Source organism: Etheostoma cragini, chromosome 19, assembly GCF_013103735.1.
Source record: "Etheostoma cragini isolate CJK2018 chromosome 19, CSU_Ecrag_1.0, whole genome shotgun sequence".
In the NCBI taxonomy this organism is placed as follows: Eukaryota; Metazoa; Chordata; class Actinopteri; order Perciformes; family Percidae; genus Etheostoma; species Etheostoma cragini.
In genome coordinates, this window is record NC_048425.1 from 7,984,238 (window position 1) to 8,002,991 (window position 18,754).

The 18,754-nt window shown below is 39.2% G+C and overlaps 3 protein-coding genes across 8 annotated transcripts in view; all 3 read right to left on the minus strand.

The window, feature by feature from the left end:
* Positions 1-368: 368 nt before the first annotated feature.
* rbm4.1 (RNA binding motif protein 4.1) lies at positions 369-4,959 on the minus strand. Its single transcript, XM_034856803.1, has 3 exons — positions 4,699-4,959; positions 3,036-3,459; positions 369-2,131 (listed from the first exon to the last, which is right to left on the minus strand). The coding sequence occupies exons 2-3, from the start codon at positions 3,439-3,441 to the stop codon at positions 1,275-1,277; spliced, it is 1,263 nt and encodes a 420-aa protein (XP_034712694.1). The 5' UTR covers positions 3,442-3,459; positions 4,699-4,959; the 3' UTR covers positions 369-1,274.
* A 399-nt stretch (positions 4,960-5,358) lies between these two features.
* Positions 5,359-11,049, minus strand: LOC117934802 (RNA-binding protein 4.1-like). Its single transcript, XM_034856812.1, has 4 exons — positions 10,941-11,049; positions 8,250-8,679; positions 7,135-7,895; positions 5,359-6,945 (listed from the first exon to the last, which is right to left on the minus strand). Exons 2-3 carry the CDS (start codon positions 8,659-8,661, stop codon positions 7,150-7,152), a joined length of 1,158 nt encoding a protein of 385 aa, XP_034712703.1. The 5' UTR covers positions 8,662-8,679; positions 10,941-11,049; the 3' UTR covers positions 5,359-6,945; positions 7,135-7,149.
* Positions 11,050-13,571: 2,522 nt separating this feature from the next.
* Positions 13,572-18,754, minus strand: part of map4k2 (mitogen-activated protein kinase kinase kinase kinase 2) — a 33,881-nt gene continuing 28,698 nt past the window's right edge. For all 6 annotated transcript variants that reach the window (XM_034856720.1, XM_034856717.1, XM_034856718.1 and 3 more), the window contains 8 exons: positions 18,239-18,297; positions 17,770-17,873; positions 16,512-16,689; positions 15,820-15,888; positions 15,634-15,720; positions 15,482-15,552; positions 15,318-15,373; positions 13,572-14,011 (listed from right to left, as the gene is read on the minus strand). In XM_034856720.1, coding sequence (XP_034712611.1) covers positions 13,924-14,011; positions 15,318-15,373; positions 15,482-15,552; positions 15,634-15,720; positions 15,820-15,888; positions 16,512-16,689; positions 17,770-17,873; positions 18,239-18,297 — 712 coding nt within the window. In that variant the 3' untranslated portion in view covers positions 13,572-13,923. The remainder of the gene's footprint in view (positions 14,012-15,317; positions 15,374-15,481; positions 15,553-15,633; positions 15,721-15,819; positions 15,889-16,511; positions 16,690-17,769; positions 17,874-18,238; positions 18,298-18,754) is intronic.

Consider the following 18,754-nt stretch of genomic DNA (forward strand, 5'->3'; position numbering starts at 1 on the left):
GATCAAAATTTATCAATTTGAACTTGGTGTCCTGTGACAAAACAAAAGTGAAGTGTCATCCACACCTAAAATTTTAAATATGAATATTTTAATGCTGTAATAGACAGTATTAATCAGATTGTAACTAGTGATACCCAAATGAGGAAAATGAGTACATGCCAATGTTATTGTATCTGCGCACTAACCCGCTGTACTGCAGGTGTCACCTTATTTTGTCACGACATCCTACATTTCAGAGCGGATATGGTCCAGGACTAATGTCGGCAACACAAGCTGCTGGTATGTGTTCATCAAGGTGATTAACTTCCAACTTGACAGACTTTGCTGTGAATGCCATTTGACAATATTGCAGATGACTCTGCAAAAAAACACACAGGTCAGTTTTCAGACTTTAGACAAACAGATTTTAATTTTAACCTCATCGATAGAAACCAAGACAGACAGCAAAGGCAATTAAGGCGATTTTCATAATGAAACTCCAACATATGTTTCTAGATGTTAGGCCTTATCTTTATCAAAGCAAGAGAAATCTATTTAATCTAGGTAATGTGCCTACTGACCAAAAAAAAAAAAACACGATTACGCTGCAGCTTGATAAAACGTTCAACTTGACTGCAGGTCCATATTTGGTACAGGTGGGACATCCCACGAGTTAAACAATGTAGGTGAAGTATACAGTATTCACATTTGAATTTACACAAATACACTAAAATGCAGTTTGAGATGCTGCTAAAAAAAAGTTTCAAAATGAAATAATGTGACTAAGACTCCCCTTTAATAAAACATGCACCAATTGAATTAGTTTCTATTAATTGAGTCTAAATAGTGTATATTTCATATAGCTATTTTTAGAGGGGCAATAATTCAGGTCTTCAGTTTTGTGAATAGACATCAACCAGGTTGTAGACAGACAGTTTTGGCATCTAGGCTAAGCCATCTCAGAACTGCACTAATACCACAACATGTAAATACGACAATGAAAGTGATCGGCTGAGCATTAGTACTGCACTTTGAAGTACCTGGAATGAAATCATAGCATGTGAGGGTATTTAACCATTCACAGTGAAATCTACTTATTGGCTCTTATGGTTGGTAAGCTTTATTGTAACCTTGTTCTTACTACCAAAACGCCCCAAGCTCACTGAGGGCTGACTTTTGCTTTGGATATTACCAATAAGATATGATGGCGTTGTTTTTCAGTGATTCCACTGGCACGTAGGCTATCCTATCCACTAAATGTCAGACAACTCTAACTTGGCTGTATGTTACAAGGATTAGTATGCATATCGTGCCTGATCAGCGCCGGGATCCCGCGGATGGTCATAGGTAGAACCTCTTGGGGGGGCGGGCACAGGGGAAATGCGCGAACGCTCATATGCGTATCCATCTGCCTCGACAGGGACTCTCCGAATCGGACTCCGGTCACGTGCGTAGTATGAGGAGACTGGGGCTGGTGGAGGAGGAAGGGGAGGGCACTCGTATGGGTCGTGGCTAGAGGGGGGCAGACGTTCCCTCATTAAAGCTGTGGAGGATGTTGATGGAGCCGGCAAGTGGACAGCGCGACGTTCCTCAAAATAACTGCCTCCGTAAGAATTGGCCCTGTACTTCCCGTAGTAGTCCACGACACTGTACGGATCCCTTTCCTCGTAAGACGACCGTCGCATCGGGTAGGCTGGTACCGCGCCATAGAGTGAGCCGTTGCTCATGTATGCCGCCTCGCTGCCATACACCCGAGCCATGCTATGTTCAGCAACAGCGCTAATGCCTTGACCTGGAACCGGCCCGTATCTCATTGCGCTCTCGTAGCCTGAACCCCTTCTGTACCCTGCCATGCTGCTGCTGTGACCGGAACCACGGGAAATACCATGTACAGGAGCATAGCCACCACCGTAATCTGGATCGCCACTGAAGTCCGGATGATAACCCCTGTTGCAAGCACGCCCGTCAAATCTCGAGGCATCGTATCCATCAGACTTTGGCTCTGAGCCGTTTCTGTGGAAGCCATTTTGGTCTAGAGGGCATTCTTTGGACCAGTGGCCTTCCTGCCCGCAACGATAACAACCCGATCTGTCTCCCATTCCCGGCGCAGTACGCAGGCGGCTAGTCGAAAGCTTCACGCTCATCAGTTTGCCTTAAAAAGAAAAGACTCAATAAGGACTTGTGTCTGCATTTTTTTCTTATCAACATTTCCTGCCAGGCACACAAGAGTCATCCATCAGCCTGGTAAAAATCTGTGTTATACTCCAATAATAGCAATAAGACATAATTCTGATTTGAGCATTAAAAACAGTTATTAAAGCTGAAATCCGTAACTTTCCACACTTTCTTACTCCCCTGCATTGGCAAAAGAGAACTCCAACTATGTTTATACTACAGTAACAATATCATGGAAGGTTGCACGCAAGATTATTTAAGTTAGTTAGTGCTAAAATATTGTTTAAATATTTTTGTTCATAATATTGTTTAAGCTAAAATTATTCTTGTCATGTCTGTGTAGCTACAAGGGTCCACGTGATGAAGATTTCATGATATGCCCATGTTTCAGAGGTTGCATATGCAGCCCAAAATCTATGCCCCCCACAGGCAAACGTGTGAACACATCTATGTTCAGAAACAATGGCAATAAACAGGACCGCCGCTTTTTGGGTGTTTATCCAGCTCTTAACGGGCCTATATGCAGTTAAGTTTGTTTGTAAAAATACTCATATGGTATGTTATTTGTTACTTGCAGTATTAAAATGACTGTACTTGCATTGACAAGCATAACAAGTGGGACCTGACAACTCACCCATAAATTGCAGTAGGTGCCTATTTGTGTTTTATAAGAATCCACCATACTAATAACTATTACCAACAACATTACGGATACCAGCTTTAAAATAATAAGGGCTGCTTTACTTTCTTCAGCTTACCATGATCCCTTCATCTTTCTCGTTTTACTTACCTGTGGCGCGTCCATGACTTACCTATCAATTCACAATAACAGAATTAAATAAAAAAGTAAACTCCCCATTAATCCCAGCCCAAGAGTTCACCTTTAAAAGCTGTGTTGTCTAACTGATTAATGGCCTCCATGGCATCTTCTATTCGATCCATGTGAACAAAAGCATAGTTTTTTACTATGTCACACTCCAACACAGAGCCAAACTCTTCAAACTTGGCCCTCAGTTCTTGGTTAGTACAGGCAATGTTGCCAACGTGTAGTTTAGTGGATCCTTTTGACTTGCCACGGCTCAATTCTACATTCATAGGCTGGCCGTTAAGCTCATAATGGTGGAGGTTTCTGATGGCTTCTTCCGCCTCCGCTTTGTCATCCATGTGCACAAAGCCAAAATTCTTGACAATACTGCATTCTCCAATCTTGCCATATTGGGAGAAGAGAGAGCGAAGTTCATCTGGTGTAGTGTCTGGCGACAAGTTCCCGATGAATATTTTCACCATTATGGAGCTTCCACGTTACTAAGGGAGGAGAAGAAATCAAGAATATTACAACACTTTTACTGAATCCATTGAAACCTTAATCATGTGATTACCACACTTCAAAGATAAGTAACGTCACCTTTTTCCATTTATAACACTGCTTAACCTACTTTAGCCATTTACCAACACACTAGACAAAATATGCCAATGACAAAAAATATGTAACGACCAAAGTATAATATTAATTAAATAGATGGCATCCTGCTGTTGATTATATGCCTTAAAAACTCCACAATCTTTTCACCAGTCCAAACGATCAACACATTACATATTTCCTAAAGACATTGGCTGGACGGGGCATCACAAGTCTCCAAATAATGTTGTAAATTAGGTAACGGATTAAACACCATCCATGCGCAATATTAGCTAGTGCATACCACAGCAAAATGATGTGGGTGAAAATTTGTGATATAGCTTGATTGTTTGCAGAAAACCAGTGGAATGTTTTCAAACGAGTGTAACCTAAGGTTGCAACACTGTTACTATGGGTATAAATTGATGACATTTTTTTGTCACTATGCTCTTTTCTCAATTATTCTCAGTTATGACATTAGCCAATAGTTTGTGGCGATGGTGCTGATGTGGGTTCGTAATAGCGGTTAATAAAGCAATGCGAACAACATTTTGTGCAAAACACGATAACAATAATTGTTTATGTAACGTTGTCTAATAACTATCGTTCGTAAAATACTTGTTCGTATTTGTTAGTAGGTCTTCGTTACCAACAAATTATGAAATTAACCTCCCGTTACTTCACAAAGAGACTAAAATGTCGCACACCAGTCGCTATCTTTTCAGTTCAAAACAACACGAGCACATCTTGGCTCTGCAGCTTAGCTACCTAATGCGCGTTAATGTTAGCACACGTATCATAATTGTGACATTAAGGTTTACACTTAACGTTATAGCTAGCTTCATCATTGGACCAGCCTTGGATTTTAATCGATAGTAAAGTTATTCAACAACGGTCTCTACGTTTTAAGGTAACTGCCTTAACCAAATATGTTGCGCATATAGCATTAACGTTGTAGCTAACATTGGTCTGCAAATTAGCTTAGCTACCCTATCCATACATTTGACATCCAGATAGTTTGGGATCGTTTCGTGCTCAATTTGTTATAGGCCTTGGCTCCCCAGCAATGTAGTGTACTGGCTAATTTTGTTAGCGAATACATATTTTTAGACTATATTTTTGTGTGGCAACGTTACATAAATTACCCTTTTAAAGCTGCAATGTGCGTCTAGTCCCTCGGAGAATGAGATGACCACCGTCTACCGACTGGCATAACCAGCTCTTGACACCATAGCAAACACATACATCTAGCTCAGCTTCCCGGTTTGCTAATTTAGGGTGGGACTAACGTTACAGCGCCAAGTGCTACATCTAGGAGCTATGCCATCATGTTGGGATGACAGTAAAAAATTGGACACCACGGAGAGAAAATAAGCAAAATGCTATAGTATCCTACATTAATAATAGTTGTAAAAAAAAAAAAAACATTCAAAAGAATGTAACAGTATATTTACTGATCCCTGACACAATAAAGAGTAGTTTACAATCACGGCAACTATTAAAAATAATTATGGATTATATGTCAACCCGTCTAAAAGGTTACAGAAAAGTCTCAAAAATTAAAGGTGTAGTGTAACTATAGTACATTTTGCATTCTTTTCTGTACAAATACTTCTTGGCAACCACTGATCCAGACAAATGTTGCATAGACATTACTGTAGAATTATTAAAGATTCAAACTACCCAGGTAACTGTTGAGGTTGGAAAGGAGGCTCAGCAGGAATTTCTAGTTTCACGCCATTAGGATCCTACATGTTGACACGCATTAAGTATTATCCCAAATGGTTACTTAAAAACAGGCCAAATCAATGAGCAGAACTGTTTAATGGTAATATTTTGATTTTTGCATCAAAGAGAGCAGGTATGTGGATTTTGGGCTCATATATTATATATATTTACAGATAGAGTGAGAAAGAGAGACTTCTTTGCAATATATATAGATTAAAAAATGCATACACTGACAGATTATCCATACTGCTCACTTCTAATACATAGCTGTAGGGAAAAAATAAATTCAATACCCTTACAAAGTTCTATTTTTTTTATAGTGAATAGTTCCACTGCAACTACAATACACCGTCAAATTGGGTTTCAAACACAACTGAAAAATGTCAGGCGTCACCAAAATAAGTTTGGTTTTTATTTAAAAAATCATACTCATTTTAGACTTAACGTATGCTGGTACTTTTACAGCCAGTATGAAAAATACAAACTTCAAACCCACCTTTATGCAAAACAAACGGCACCTTTGAAAATGCCTCACGACTTAAAACAACCCAAGCCCTGAGTCCTGTCTCACATTTCTTAAATCTGCTTATGCTTTGTTGCATGGATACAACATCCATCCCACACTAAAATTCAAGTGATGAGGTTATTTTCTGTTGGCAGCTGTGGGCAAAGTGCGCAACATTACCATTGGGAAGAAAACAGTCAAGATGTTACTTAGTTGCACAGTGCATGTCATGTAACATTTGTTTTGGTGTCACTTAATATTACTTTTATTTTTAACTATTTCAGACCAGCAGACACCTCATTACGTGTCGTGAAATGTATCGATTTTGTATTTTGCAAACACATTCAAATTACAAACGACGAGGCTGGAATGTGAGATTATTTGTTTTACCATAGATAAGGACTCAAAGTGGGATTCTGTGTTCTAACTGAACACTCAGCCAGGTCAGTAGCATGGATATGTGTGAATCAGAGTCCAGTCGTGTATTTCAGAGGGTGAAGAGTGCAGGTTCTTTCCCACCCACTACTAGACCACTGCCTGAGTCTTTCACCCTTTCGAGCATAAATTAATTCTCTGTGAAAACTACTGGTTTAAGCTGTAAGAAAACGTATTTGACAGCATATTGATAGACACCAATGATGATCATTTTTGGAGAAAAAAAAAATCCATATTAGGATTCAGATCAAGATGATTCAGCACGACACGCAACCGATGCAGCATGGGTTAACCCTCATCCCATTAAAAAGAAAGAGTACATTTTTATATATATGGAAACAAGAAGACTTTCATAATGACAAACCAAAGCTAAACAATTAACATTTGCTCAATTTAACAATTTGCTCCATGTGAGGAAGTAATAGGTAAGAAAAAGAGACATGGCTAAAAACTGAGCTGAAGACCCGCAGAGCATGGGAGCAAATTATTGTTTTATACATCGTAAATGTCAAACTGTGCAGTTTGCTAATCATCCTTAGTCTTAGGAAAACCGGTTATGTGAATATGAATGAAAGGACGATTCATCTGCAGACAACTGGCATGTCAAGTGTCTGGAAGATGCTGACTTAATTTCCACAACTCAAATGCTTTGCCGCACATCCTGCAGACTGATGGAATCATGTAGCTTGAAGAAATGACAGCCAAAGTCCTGCAGTTCAAAGACCTAGAAAGAGAGCACAACCCCTCTCAGAAACAGAGTTCAAACTCTCATTATCAGCAGCAGCTTCAAAGGATTTAGTACCTTAAAAACTAAAAAAATCATATTACAAGATCTTAGCGCCTGTTGACTAGTGACGTTTTACAGTAAAATGTCCCACTAATAAACTCATAGCTTGTTTAGTATGTTGCTCACCTTGGCACCATGGCTTTAGTATGGCGCATATCGGGGCGCATAATGATCCTTGGGTCGTGGAAGAGCGTGGGAGCTCCTGGAGCCTGCCACCGGGGACAGCCGTGTTCGCTCGTAGGCGTAGCCAGCCGAGGAGACTGGTACTCGTCTGATTGGGCTGCGGTCTCGTGCATAGTATGCGGCAGCCGACGAAGATGGAGGAAGTGGTCGACGATCATATGGATCTATACTGGAGAACTTTGAGAGGGAGGAAGGGGGAGGTGGGAGAGGCGGGGGAGGGGGGAGATAGGACATGCGACGATCCTCGAAATAGCTTGAGCCATAAGGACGAGCTCTGTACTTCTCATAATAGTCAACACTGCTATAGAGACGTTCACGGTCATAGGCTGATGACCGCTCAGCAAAGGAGCCTGGCGTTCTGCTGGCGTACCTATCCCCTAGCTCAGGGCTGTAGCCGCTAAGCCTACGAGGGGGGGGCGGCATCCCACCTACGTAACTAGACCGACTATACGGAGAGCTACCCATGTAATCAGCTCCTGTAGGTGAGTCCATCCTGAAGTCGCCCCTGCCATAACCCGGGGGACCACGTGGGGGGCCCCGGCCGCTGCGACCTCTTGCGCCGTCACCGTGGCTACCGTTCCGACTGACTCGACAATCTTTCGACCAGTGGCCATGTTTCCCGCAGACATAGCAGCCGGTATGATCTCCCATTCCGGGGGCAGTGCGCAGCCGACTGGTGGACAGCTGTACGCTCATCAGCTTGCCTTATAGGGAGAAAGAAGACACGCATGAGACGGTGGAGTTTTGACACGAAAAGGTTCTTACCGACTATCAAACACGTAAAATGCATTTGACCGTTCACCGGGCAAAGCGGAATAACCTGCCGCGCCAGATGCAGGGAAATTTAAAACCAGTGCCTGTTCACCAGTTACACTGCCACTGGTTTAACAAGAAACATTGCCAAACTTACAGTGATTACTTTCAGTCCATCTGGTCAATTAATGTGGAAAGAAGCCAGTGGATTTTACTTGTCATGAGGCCTACAGCGACAGAACAAAATCCAATTTTGTATCTATAGACAGCAAAGACAACTAGCTCTCCCTTGCCAAAGAGTTCACCTTTGTAGGCGGTGTTGTCCAGCTTATTGATGGCATCCATGGCATCCTCCATTCGCTCCATGTGAATAAAGGCATAGTCCTTCACTATGTCACACTCCACCACAGTGCCAAACTCTTCAAACTTGGCCCGCAGGACATCAGTGGTGACCCCTTCGCCAAGGTTGCTGACATGTAGTTTGGTGGTGGACTTGGGCCTCCCTTTGCTCATCTCTACATTCATGGCCCAACCATGCAACTCGTACTGGTGAAGGTTTTGAATGGCCTCCTCGGCTTCAGATTTGTTGTTCATGTGTACGAAACCATAGTTTTTGACAATGTCGCATTCTGAGACTTCACCATACTTCTCGAAGAGTTCACGCAGCTCCGCAGGTTCTGTATTGCAGGCAAGGTTACCAATAAATATTTTCACCATAATGAAGTTCTGTGTATCCTGGAAGATTTAGAAAAATATGTCAATTACAACTGTTTAATTACAACAGATATTTCATGATGGGGATGACAGGGTTATCTGCACCGACTGTCAGTGAACAACTGGTGAAATTAATAAATACTTGCAGTTGCCAGTTTATTTGGTACACCTGGCTAAAACTAATTCACTCCAATACGGAAAACCTGCAATAAATCCTCGCTTCATGAAGGTATAATGTTTGTGTTGATTCAACTCTATGGTCATTTTGGAGGATGTCGTTGGTGGTACTGTTAAACGCACTGCATAATACAAAGAAGTGTTTACTTGGCCTACTCTAATTGACAAACGTTGGCAAAGTATATGTATTCACTTTACCGTAACTGTTTACTGTAACGTAACCAAAGTAATTATCTCTCCTGTCTTATTAGTAAAGCACAGTGTGCCAACACTCAGCTAGCAGCTTCTCTTTTTTAGCCAATGCTGACCATAAAAAGCATAACAGTGACAGGGCATATCAGCTGCTGGCAGGCTAAAAACCTGGCTGTTGTTGAGTCAGTGCTTTCTCTGCAAACTATTGTCTTTACTCTGGGCAAAAACATTGTTTATGGAAGCAAAAGAAGCATCACTCTGTAACACAACTGTACAACCATGAGTGGATTGTGGTCCCAACAACTCCAACAGAGTTATAGAACTTTTCTCTAGATTGTGTCTCGTCAATGTTAGGATTTGCATTCTCCCAGTTGAAAGTCCATCCATATCATAACAGTAACGTAACATGATCAACTTAATGGGTTTGAATCAGGACCTTAACTATTTGGAACAAGTATCCCTTGAAAAATATGGGACAAATATAGAATGTGTTTATATTTTATACAGTTCTTGTGAATGATTGGGATAAATGACTGCCATTACACTGTAGAAGAATCACATTTAGCCAATATAACAACCAATATGTCATTTACATTTGCAATGACTGTACATTTGATATTTTATACATTTTAATTGCTTTCAAATTGTATATGTAATATTTCTGCAAACCCAGCACAAAACCATACAGCCCCCTCTTCTTTTCTAACAATTATATTATACGTATCTGTTAGTGTCAATTACGTTTAAAAAACAAAATGATATTCTATATTTATTTATACGGACATTTGTTAGTTGCAGTACTTTCCGTTATTTTCTTCTGAAATTTGTTTATTTCCTTTTAATATGCTTATTGTAAGGACCAAACAGAAAGCACATTCCTTGCAAGTGAAAACGTATTGACATGGTTTGTGTATTTTTCTCTCTCTCCCATACAGGCAGAGGTCTCATGATGTGTACATACAGAGACCTGATCTGTCCACTAAGTGTTTTCAATTCTGTCAAATGAACATTGTTATTAAAAAAATTCTGGATTTTGTTGTGTTTCTGAAACTGTGACACAAATTTTATTTTTTTTCTTCTCCCCTGCTGTTTGCTGACCATCAGGTAAAAGCGATTTGAATGGATTTGTGCCTCTACAAGATATGCCTGTTTTACTCTTACACACTTGCCAAAAGAACTTAAAGATTGAGACGTTTAAAAGAGAAAAGTGGAGCTCGGTTAGGTCCTATTTCAATGTGTGAGATACACATTTTATCAACACTTAGGTAAATATATGTACTGGATTGGACTCTATTGTCAGATATCCAATATTTAATAATTAGGAAACTGGGCTATAAAAACAACAACTTGATTGGACATCCCTACTGAGGGATGACTCATACTATAACTAGATTTTATTTAAACCACGGCTGTTTGGTGTTTCATATGGTGGGCTGGTATCCGGTATCTTTCTGGGTAAACATGTCACAGATGAGCCTAACGCCATCTAACAAGTAGCTAGTACTAACGTCAGCTAGCTAGCTAGCTAGCTCGCTCAGAGTAACGCTGTTATTCTTTTCTTTTCTGTTTATGTTAGCAACATTAACGTTCCTCAAGAGTACTAGAATGAGGTACAGTCTAAACGGCTCGCTTAATATTTATAAAATACAGTAGTAATAGTGTTTAGCGTGCAATGCTTCGAGGTTCGCGCATATTTTAGTCTAACTGTTAATGGCGTTCTGTTTGGAAAATGAAGGCGTATGATTTCAGAATGCTAATAGACTAGCTATATTAGCAAACGTTAGCTATACGCCTGATAATTCAGCCCGTGTCCTTTCAGAGAACCTCTAGAACAACGCTACGGCGAGAGCTATGCATCGCCAACTTCCTTAAACGTTTTCGCCTCACGTTTTAACTTAAAATCTTTAACTCACCACTTAAACTATGAAGGCCCCGACAAAATGAATGAAGAGTGAAATGGCGCTTGCACCCGTGACGTTGCAACTGTCTCTTCTTCTTCCGATTTAATGACGGATCGTAAACCAACGTTTACAGGTGCATACTGCCAACCGCTGTACGGGAGTAAGTGACAGCAGGGCTTCATGTAAATAAGATATACACATACATATATAGATATAGGTATATAGATATAGATATATATAATACAAAAGTAAAGAGACAAAATGAAGAAAAAAAATAGACTAAATCTTGCAATCTAATCCTGTCTGTATCTTTAAGAAAATATAGAGCATTCCAGCCTAGCCTTATATTCTCACTCATCCCTAAAAGTCCCTTCCAAGTTCCATCCCAGTCCTAGCTCATACCGGTAGCCTTATCACATACAAGTTTCCTCTCTGATTAATAATCTACTTATTACAACTCATAATGACATGCCTAACATTTTCAGGAAAATTACAAACATCCAATTCTGCCAGTAGTTGCCATAAGCCTGAATCATGGATCTTCAAGAGTTGGTCCGGTACCCATAGGGTGGCCTCAGAGTCAATCCTTGGGGGCCTCCAAATTATTGTAAATTTTTGAACGTTTAAAAAAAAAAAGTTAAAAAGTCTTAATTATTGACAAAAAGGATTTAGCCCGCCTTGCACTTTATTGTAGGCATAAAGTTAGGCTAAAATAATTCCTCATCACATAATCTTGAACCCAAAATCCAATTCTATCCTCATTCCTTTCAACCCATTCTCTCACCTGCTCAAACCCACAAAAACACCCAAATCTCTTGGCAGAAAACAGACCAATCTGGCAACAGAAGTGTTATTTGTTTCATTCATCACCAGCCAAATTGTAGTGACATTATAAGCTTACCCAAAATTAATATTCATCTGCATTTGTCAGGTTGGCGGCTGTCAATTTAAAGCCCTGAATATGTTTCAAATTTACAAAGAACGATACAATCTAAAGTGTAATAAAAACCCTTCGGGCTAACAATGGTCAAAGCACACATATACAATAGAACATAATCTACACAATGATTTCCTTTTTACTTTTCAGAAGGGGAAAATAAAGTTTATTTGGATTTATTTGATATCACATGTATACTAACTAGGGAGCATCAGTGTCAGTTTTTAGTTTCCCCACTTGAGGCGACCACAAACATGAACTGCTGACCGTATTCTGCTGACTTGTAGCCGAGGCTACAAGTTCATCTCTGTAATGACCATAAAACATAATAACTATATCTGCTTCAGCTTCAAAGGATATTAAAATCTTTATTGCGCATATAACAACCTCTACATATTGTAAGAGCATACTGTATTGTTATATACTTAAAATGTATACACAATGACAATAAAAACATTTTGAAAAACAAATAGTCATATGCATATTATGTTCTTCAAATATCTCAGGGAAATGTTTTACTTGTACATTTCCTTTTCAATAAATAACAAATATTACACACAAAACTCTAATGTAGTGGAATTTACATTTTAGTCAAACTAATACACTTTAATTGCATTCAGTTTTCTTGGTCCCTAACGTGATCAAATGTACATTTAGCCTATGTGAATTGATACCAATGCAGATGGAGGAGATTAAAGCAGTGTTTGGCACTAATGGGTCAATGACAGCAATGAAAGGACACTTCATCTTTAGAAGGCTGAAAAGGATTTTTAAGCTCCAAAGGTCTGTCAACATGGTAACACATTGCTTAATGTTAATGCTGCTAGGCTAGCACATTCACAATCTTCCAAATACATTTAAATATGATTTTCAGAATGACATAGTCTTGGGTAAGTATACATTTGAGATGTTAACTTGGTTACAGGCACTCTTTTTAATATTCAAGGCAATAATCTGAGTATCACTGACATGTTTTATATGGGAACAGTTTAGAGTCAAAAATCTGACCTCTTCTAATACTTATCAGATGTTCTCATATTTTAAGATAAATGAGGATTTACTACTGTTCTGGCTGTTACATTTTTAATACCTCACATATTCCTTTAATCAATACACCAAATAGTGGAAGTCCACACAGAAGAAAACCCTCATATCTGCTATTAGCTTGGTTCAGGTCATATGGGATGGATGGGAGCAATCCCATCACATGACAACTTTAGGTTTAAGCACCAACTTGGATATGTTCAGAGCTTTCAGAAAAATCTGTGTTTTCCCAGTCATAATTATGACCTGAAAGCATTAATTACGGTTACTCTGACATGGCATGAATGCAGCATTGTGTGAAAAGACCAGTGTGCAAATACCAAAAAAAAGGCAAACCCCTGTGGCTGAGTGGTGAAACTAACTGTCTGCAACTTAACCAATGTAAACAATACCTACAATTCTTTCCTTTCCTTTAGAGTGCATCTTTGTGCAATTTAGGACCATTCCTTTAACAAGTTATTAAGGTGTATTTATGTGATTGACTTACAGGTGTCTCAGCCTATCATACTCAGATGTGGTGTTTGCAACTTGTCCCTTGCTAAACGTCCACTAACTGAAAAAGAAGACCGTAAGCAGTAAACAAATACAAGCTTCAGAACATCAGTTTAGAAAATGTATGTGTGCTGTTACAAATGTTACATCCATGTATAATTTTTTTTTTGTACAGTCTATGGTCCCTAAGTACAGCAGTAGAGCTGAAGCATCAGGAATGGAGCCGTCTCCCTGCTGCAGTCGAACTGGGATTTAAGATGGCAGGATGAATTGAAAACACAAGAGTTAAAAAACTGACTTAGCACGTTGACAAGTCTCTCCTGTACATGTGTTGCCCAACAACTTAAGTCTGAGTTGGGATGGGGAACTGACTTACATACTGTCATTCGTCCATCACAGCAGAGAGCTGGTGCTAGTGTCTGCTACAGATGGGCAAGGAGGACATTGTTTCCATCACTGGGTTTCTGAACAGATTGGCATTTCTCTTCAGTGTGCGTTTGGAAGAAGCTGAACCATTTTCTGTCAGTAGCTGCTTTCATGTCCAGTCAGGATGTACAGGTTGCTCAGTGCTGAGGGGTCATCTGTTGGTGTGCTCTGAAGGATGATGTCCCTGTACGGAGTCAAGAAAGAAAAACCTCACAGCTCATTCAGGTTGCCAAATAAAATGCATAGTGATCCCAAAGCTTATGATTTACCTGCTATACAGTATCCAAATGTTGGATTTGAGGGCTAAAAATGAATGAATATACAGTAAATCCTAAATTGACAGTATGTGACTTTTGACACATCCTGTAACAACACTACCACAACTACTTCTTTTAATATTAATTCTGCAAACACAGCCATTACTATTATTACGACTACTAAGAATACTAACATTCCAACTACTACTATGACCACTACTAAATCGACTACAACAATACTTTCCACACTACTATTGATAGTCCTTCTGCTACCATTGGATAGTAAGTAAGTGCATGGAACAATACTGAGATTGAAAATATCCTCCAGCTAAACAAAGATGAACTGAAATAATCATCAAAGCCAAAGAAAAAGAAATCAAAAGGTATGCATACAATAACACTTACTGGTCTAATGATAGCCAGTGAGATTAACTTGTGAGATGGCTAGGGATATATATATATATGTGTGTGTGTGTGTGTGTGTGTGTGTGTGTGTGTGTGTGTGTGTGTGTGTGTGTGTGTGTGTGTGTGTGTGTGTGTGTGTGTGTGTGTGTGTGTGTGTGTGTTTGGATTGGATCTATATACTAGAAAATGGGGAAAGTAACTGAGTTTTCTGGGGAGCTCCTAAGAAGCTCTGTGCTGGGGAGAGATGTCACGTGTATGATGGACTTATGGTGTCATTTGTACATTTGTTTATTTGATTAATGATTAATTGTCTGTCAAAAATCTGTCTAGTATCACTTTAAGCATATCAAGAATCAAATAACTTTTGTTTCAGCAGGATTCCGTAGGCTGAACTACTGTAACCGTGAGGACTAGGTTTGCAACATTATGATATTTTTACAGTAGGATAATTTCACGGTATTACACAATAACATTATTATTATTATTATTATTATTATTGTCAGTTACAATGACTCTTAAATGATTTTTTTGGTTGAAAAAACACCTAATTATCTAATTATAATAACATGAAACCATTTTTGAATGGATAATTCTTTCAAATTTTTTGAATAAATAATAAACTAAAATTGAATTAATACAATAGAAAAGCAAATATACATGGTATGACAAGGTATAACAGTTTATTTAATACCACAGCATAAACGGCAGCAATTTAATTTCAGCTTAGTTTTTATCTTCTTTGTATTTTTAATCTACTGTTACCGGTACTACTGCTATTACTGCTGTTGTTTCACCAGTGAATGATATTAATGTTGTCAGAAAACGTACCTGTTAGTTCCCAAAACTCTGAATACTCGACTTTCATCTGTAATTTCTTGTGTCACCTGCGAATAAAGATGCAATTCACTTTTTTTTTATAGACATGGTGCAAATATGACAAACTCATGGTATGCGCTCAGTCCCAGCATGACAGAAAGGTTGAAGCTAATCACCTCATCTGAATGAAAACTCTTCCCTTTAAGGCCGTGCTTCCAGAAAGCCAGCACACTGTCCTGTAAGCAGACTGATAGAACACGTCACGTCACTCAACTGTCAGCAGGGACTTCAAGAACACTCACTGTGTTAATTACAGGATTGTGTCTACCTAGAGTTTCAATGGGGAAGTCAAAGACCATTTCAGCAGCCAGCTCTTTGGATGGATGCCCTCGGAGGTTCACTATCTTAACCGTTCCTGTCCAACGAGCGTCAAAATGGAGATACAGTAGATTATTAATCACTATGAAAGATGGCACGAGGATTTGGAACATTTGTTAAATTGGAAAGGACTTACGTTCTAATGCAATGAGAACAGTGTCTCTGTCCATTTGGGTTACCTGTACTGCCCTGAGTGCTCCACTATCTGCAGACGCACAAGGACAGGGAGGAGTGAACTGAGTTGGAGCATTAAGCTGAGCTCTCCAGAGGTGGAAGGAGTCTAACAATATTCTCCTCGAGTTAAAGTGCTATCACTTTGTTGATAAACTTTTAGTTAAGTAAATTTATGATTATTGGTTTAAAAATCTCATCAAGTAAATGTAAAACGTAGCTCACATAAAATGTACTCATAGTAAAACGTAACTTTTTAACAACGAGGGGGATATACTTTTTGGTGGGGGGTGCGCAATAACGGAAGGCTTGTATCATGTGGACGCGTCAACAGTTTTGTGTCATTACTTAGAATTCCTCATGGGGGCGACAGAAACTATGCACAATCAATTAAATCTTTTAAGTCTTTTGTGATTCGATAAGGGCACAACGCCATACCGCGCTTTTCCCTTTTGTTTGTTTGACAGATACTGTGCCAAAGCCATGGTGCAAAACATTTGGACGGATGAGATTTAAAAAGTACCACAGTACAATACTATTTTTATTTTAAAAAACTACTTGTTTACAGTAACTGTAAGTTATTGTAATTTGTTACTTTCCACCTCTGGAGCTCTATTACTAAACAGGCAGTGGAGAAACACAGAGAGCAGGCCATACCTGGTGCTGAGATAGGCGTGCTGTTCAGCTCTATGATATCAAACTTGAGCTGCTGGCTGACTGGGTGCTTCCCGTTACTACTGTCTCTCACCCCAACACACAGCTGGGGGAACTCATCCGACACCAACACCAGCAGCTCAAATATGGGCAGAGAGTCAGGTAGCCTCATGGCTATGTGCTGCAAGGCAAACACAACACAAAGAGGAAGAGTCAGGTTACATGGTGCTAAGAATGGGATTGCTAGAACCAGGTAAGTGTGACATGACAGGACGCACATTCAATGTTTCTCCAAGAATGGTGTCAGAATCAATTAACGCAGATGGCACTATATTGTTGTGGATAAAGCCACCAAGTATACTCTGCCCGGGAAACAGAAGATGTCTCTTTTCAGCAATACTTCAGATTTCTGGAGATACTAAATAGTCTGTCTTTTTACTTGGCTTTCAAATGTGAAACAATGCATGTTTTACTAATAAATAATAATCCACAAATGTATAGCTCTAGTAAATGCTAACTCTCATAGAGATGACCACTGAACTCTTCTGTCCGCTCACTTTGTCAATGTTCTCTTTTGGAAGCATGTAATTGCATGTAATTGTGGGCCAGAAAAAGTGAGCGTCATGCGCCACTGACAGTTAAGTGAAGGAACCAAAACGACTAAATTTAGGAAAATGATGGTGGTTTGGATTAAAATGCTGCCAAGTAACAAAAAAGTTTTTCCTGGGTAAAAGTAATTTGTTTTCGCCGCAAATTGAACTCCGTTCTCCAACTTGAAAGCACAGTGTATTATGTTGACGCCACGTTGGGCTATTTAATTTTGAGATCATTTTCCATTGAATGTTGAAGTTTATAAATAAATGTTTTGGCATGGCTGGCCAAATGGCACACAAAAACATCCTCTATCTGCTTTTTTCACTGCTCATGTATAATTCATGCATGAGGGTGACTTATTGCTAATTCACTTTAGTAAAGATACGTGCATGCTATTCTTGCCATGTCCATCAAAGCGATGAAAATTAATATGACCAGGAGGAAGAAATAGGTTTCCATGGTAACAAGGTCAGACTTTAAATTTCCTTTATGAAGCAACATTTCCTTAAAGCAAAGATGTCTTAGTTCAATCCAGGCTTAAAACCTACCACATATTAAATATTACCAGAGCTGATTTTTAAAACAAGACCAGTATAGGTTGAAGCCCAACAACAGAAATACATATAGCACCATATTTCACCAAAGAACATAAAGTGTCTGTACAAACCTTTAGATGCATGAACTTCTGAAGAGGCTCATACCACAGGAGAAGAGCCAGGCCAGATGGAACTGCCCCACATAGAAATGTACTGTCTGTGTATGGATTTCTTGCTGAGGGAGAGCAGAAAGGCAGAGAGTGTGTGGTAGTTATTACTGAATAAACAAATCAATTTCACTAAGGGACACACTGGAAAATGAGAATCACATCAAGGTCCAGACATGTATAGTTTATTGACATTCTTTTATTTGAAAATCTTTGTCTTATAAAGTCTTCTTACTTACCGTTTGTTTGACAAAAAACGCTAATGTATCCGCAAAATGTTTCTTAGAAAAAAGCCAAGAACAAAAATTAGGTGGGCTGAAATTTATTGCGAACCTAATTATGCAGGCCTGATCAAAATCTGCGAGGGGCCAGATTTGGCCCGCGGGCCTTAAGTTTGAAACATGTGATATAGAGGAAAGTCTGCATCACTTACCTACACTACATCTCCTGCAGCCTTTAGTGTCAGGGATCTTCACAGATATGGCAAACTTTCTATGGATTGAGAGAGAATACACAATTCAGTAAGAACACTTTTCACATAGCTGTCACTTACAGCCACCATGCGTAGGTTTAGAAATATCTTACTTTGGTGCCACCCAGTCGTAGTACCAAGCATGTAGTCTTGTATAAGTACTTGAAAGCCATACTTGAGACAAAGTACAAGTATCTTACTAGATATATATGACTTGAGTAAAAGTCTTAAAGTGTCTGATTTTTACTGTACTTTCTGATATTAAATATACTTAATTATTGGAAGTAAAAGTAAAAAAATATTTTTATTGTGGCTTCCTTCCATATACCCCAATTCCAATTAAGTTGGTGTGTAAAACGTAAATAAATAAAAATATACAATGATAGGCAAATCCTTTTTAAGCTACAGTGGGTACGGAAAGTATTCAGACCCCTTTAAATTTTTCACTCTTTGTTTCATTGCAGCCTTTTTCCAAAA

Bases quoted from the DNA above. Each gene is read 5' to 3' on its own strand.
- rbm4.1 (XM_034856803.1), bottom strand. From the start codon at position 3,441: ATGGTGAAAATATTCATCGGGAACTTGTCGCCAGACACTACACCAGAT. The intron at 2,132-3,035 runs GTGAACTCTTGG...TTTCTTTTTAAG, and splicing joins AGACAACACAGCTTTTAAAG to GCAAACTGATGAGCGTGAAG.
- LOC117934802 (XM_034856812.1), bottom strand. From the start codon at position 8,661: ATGGTGAAAATATTTATTGGTAACCTTGCCTGCAATACAGAACCTGCG. The intron at 7,896-8,249 runs GTGAACTCTTTG...TCTCCCTATAAG, and splicing joins GGACAACACCGCCTACAAAG to GCAAGCTGATGAGCGTACAG.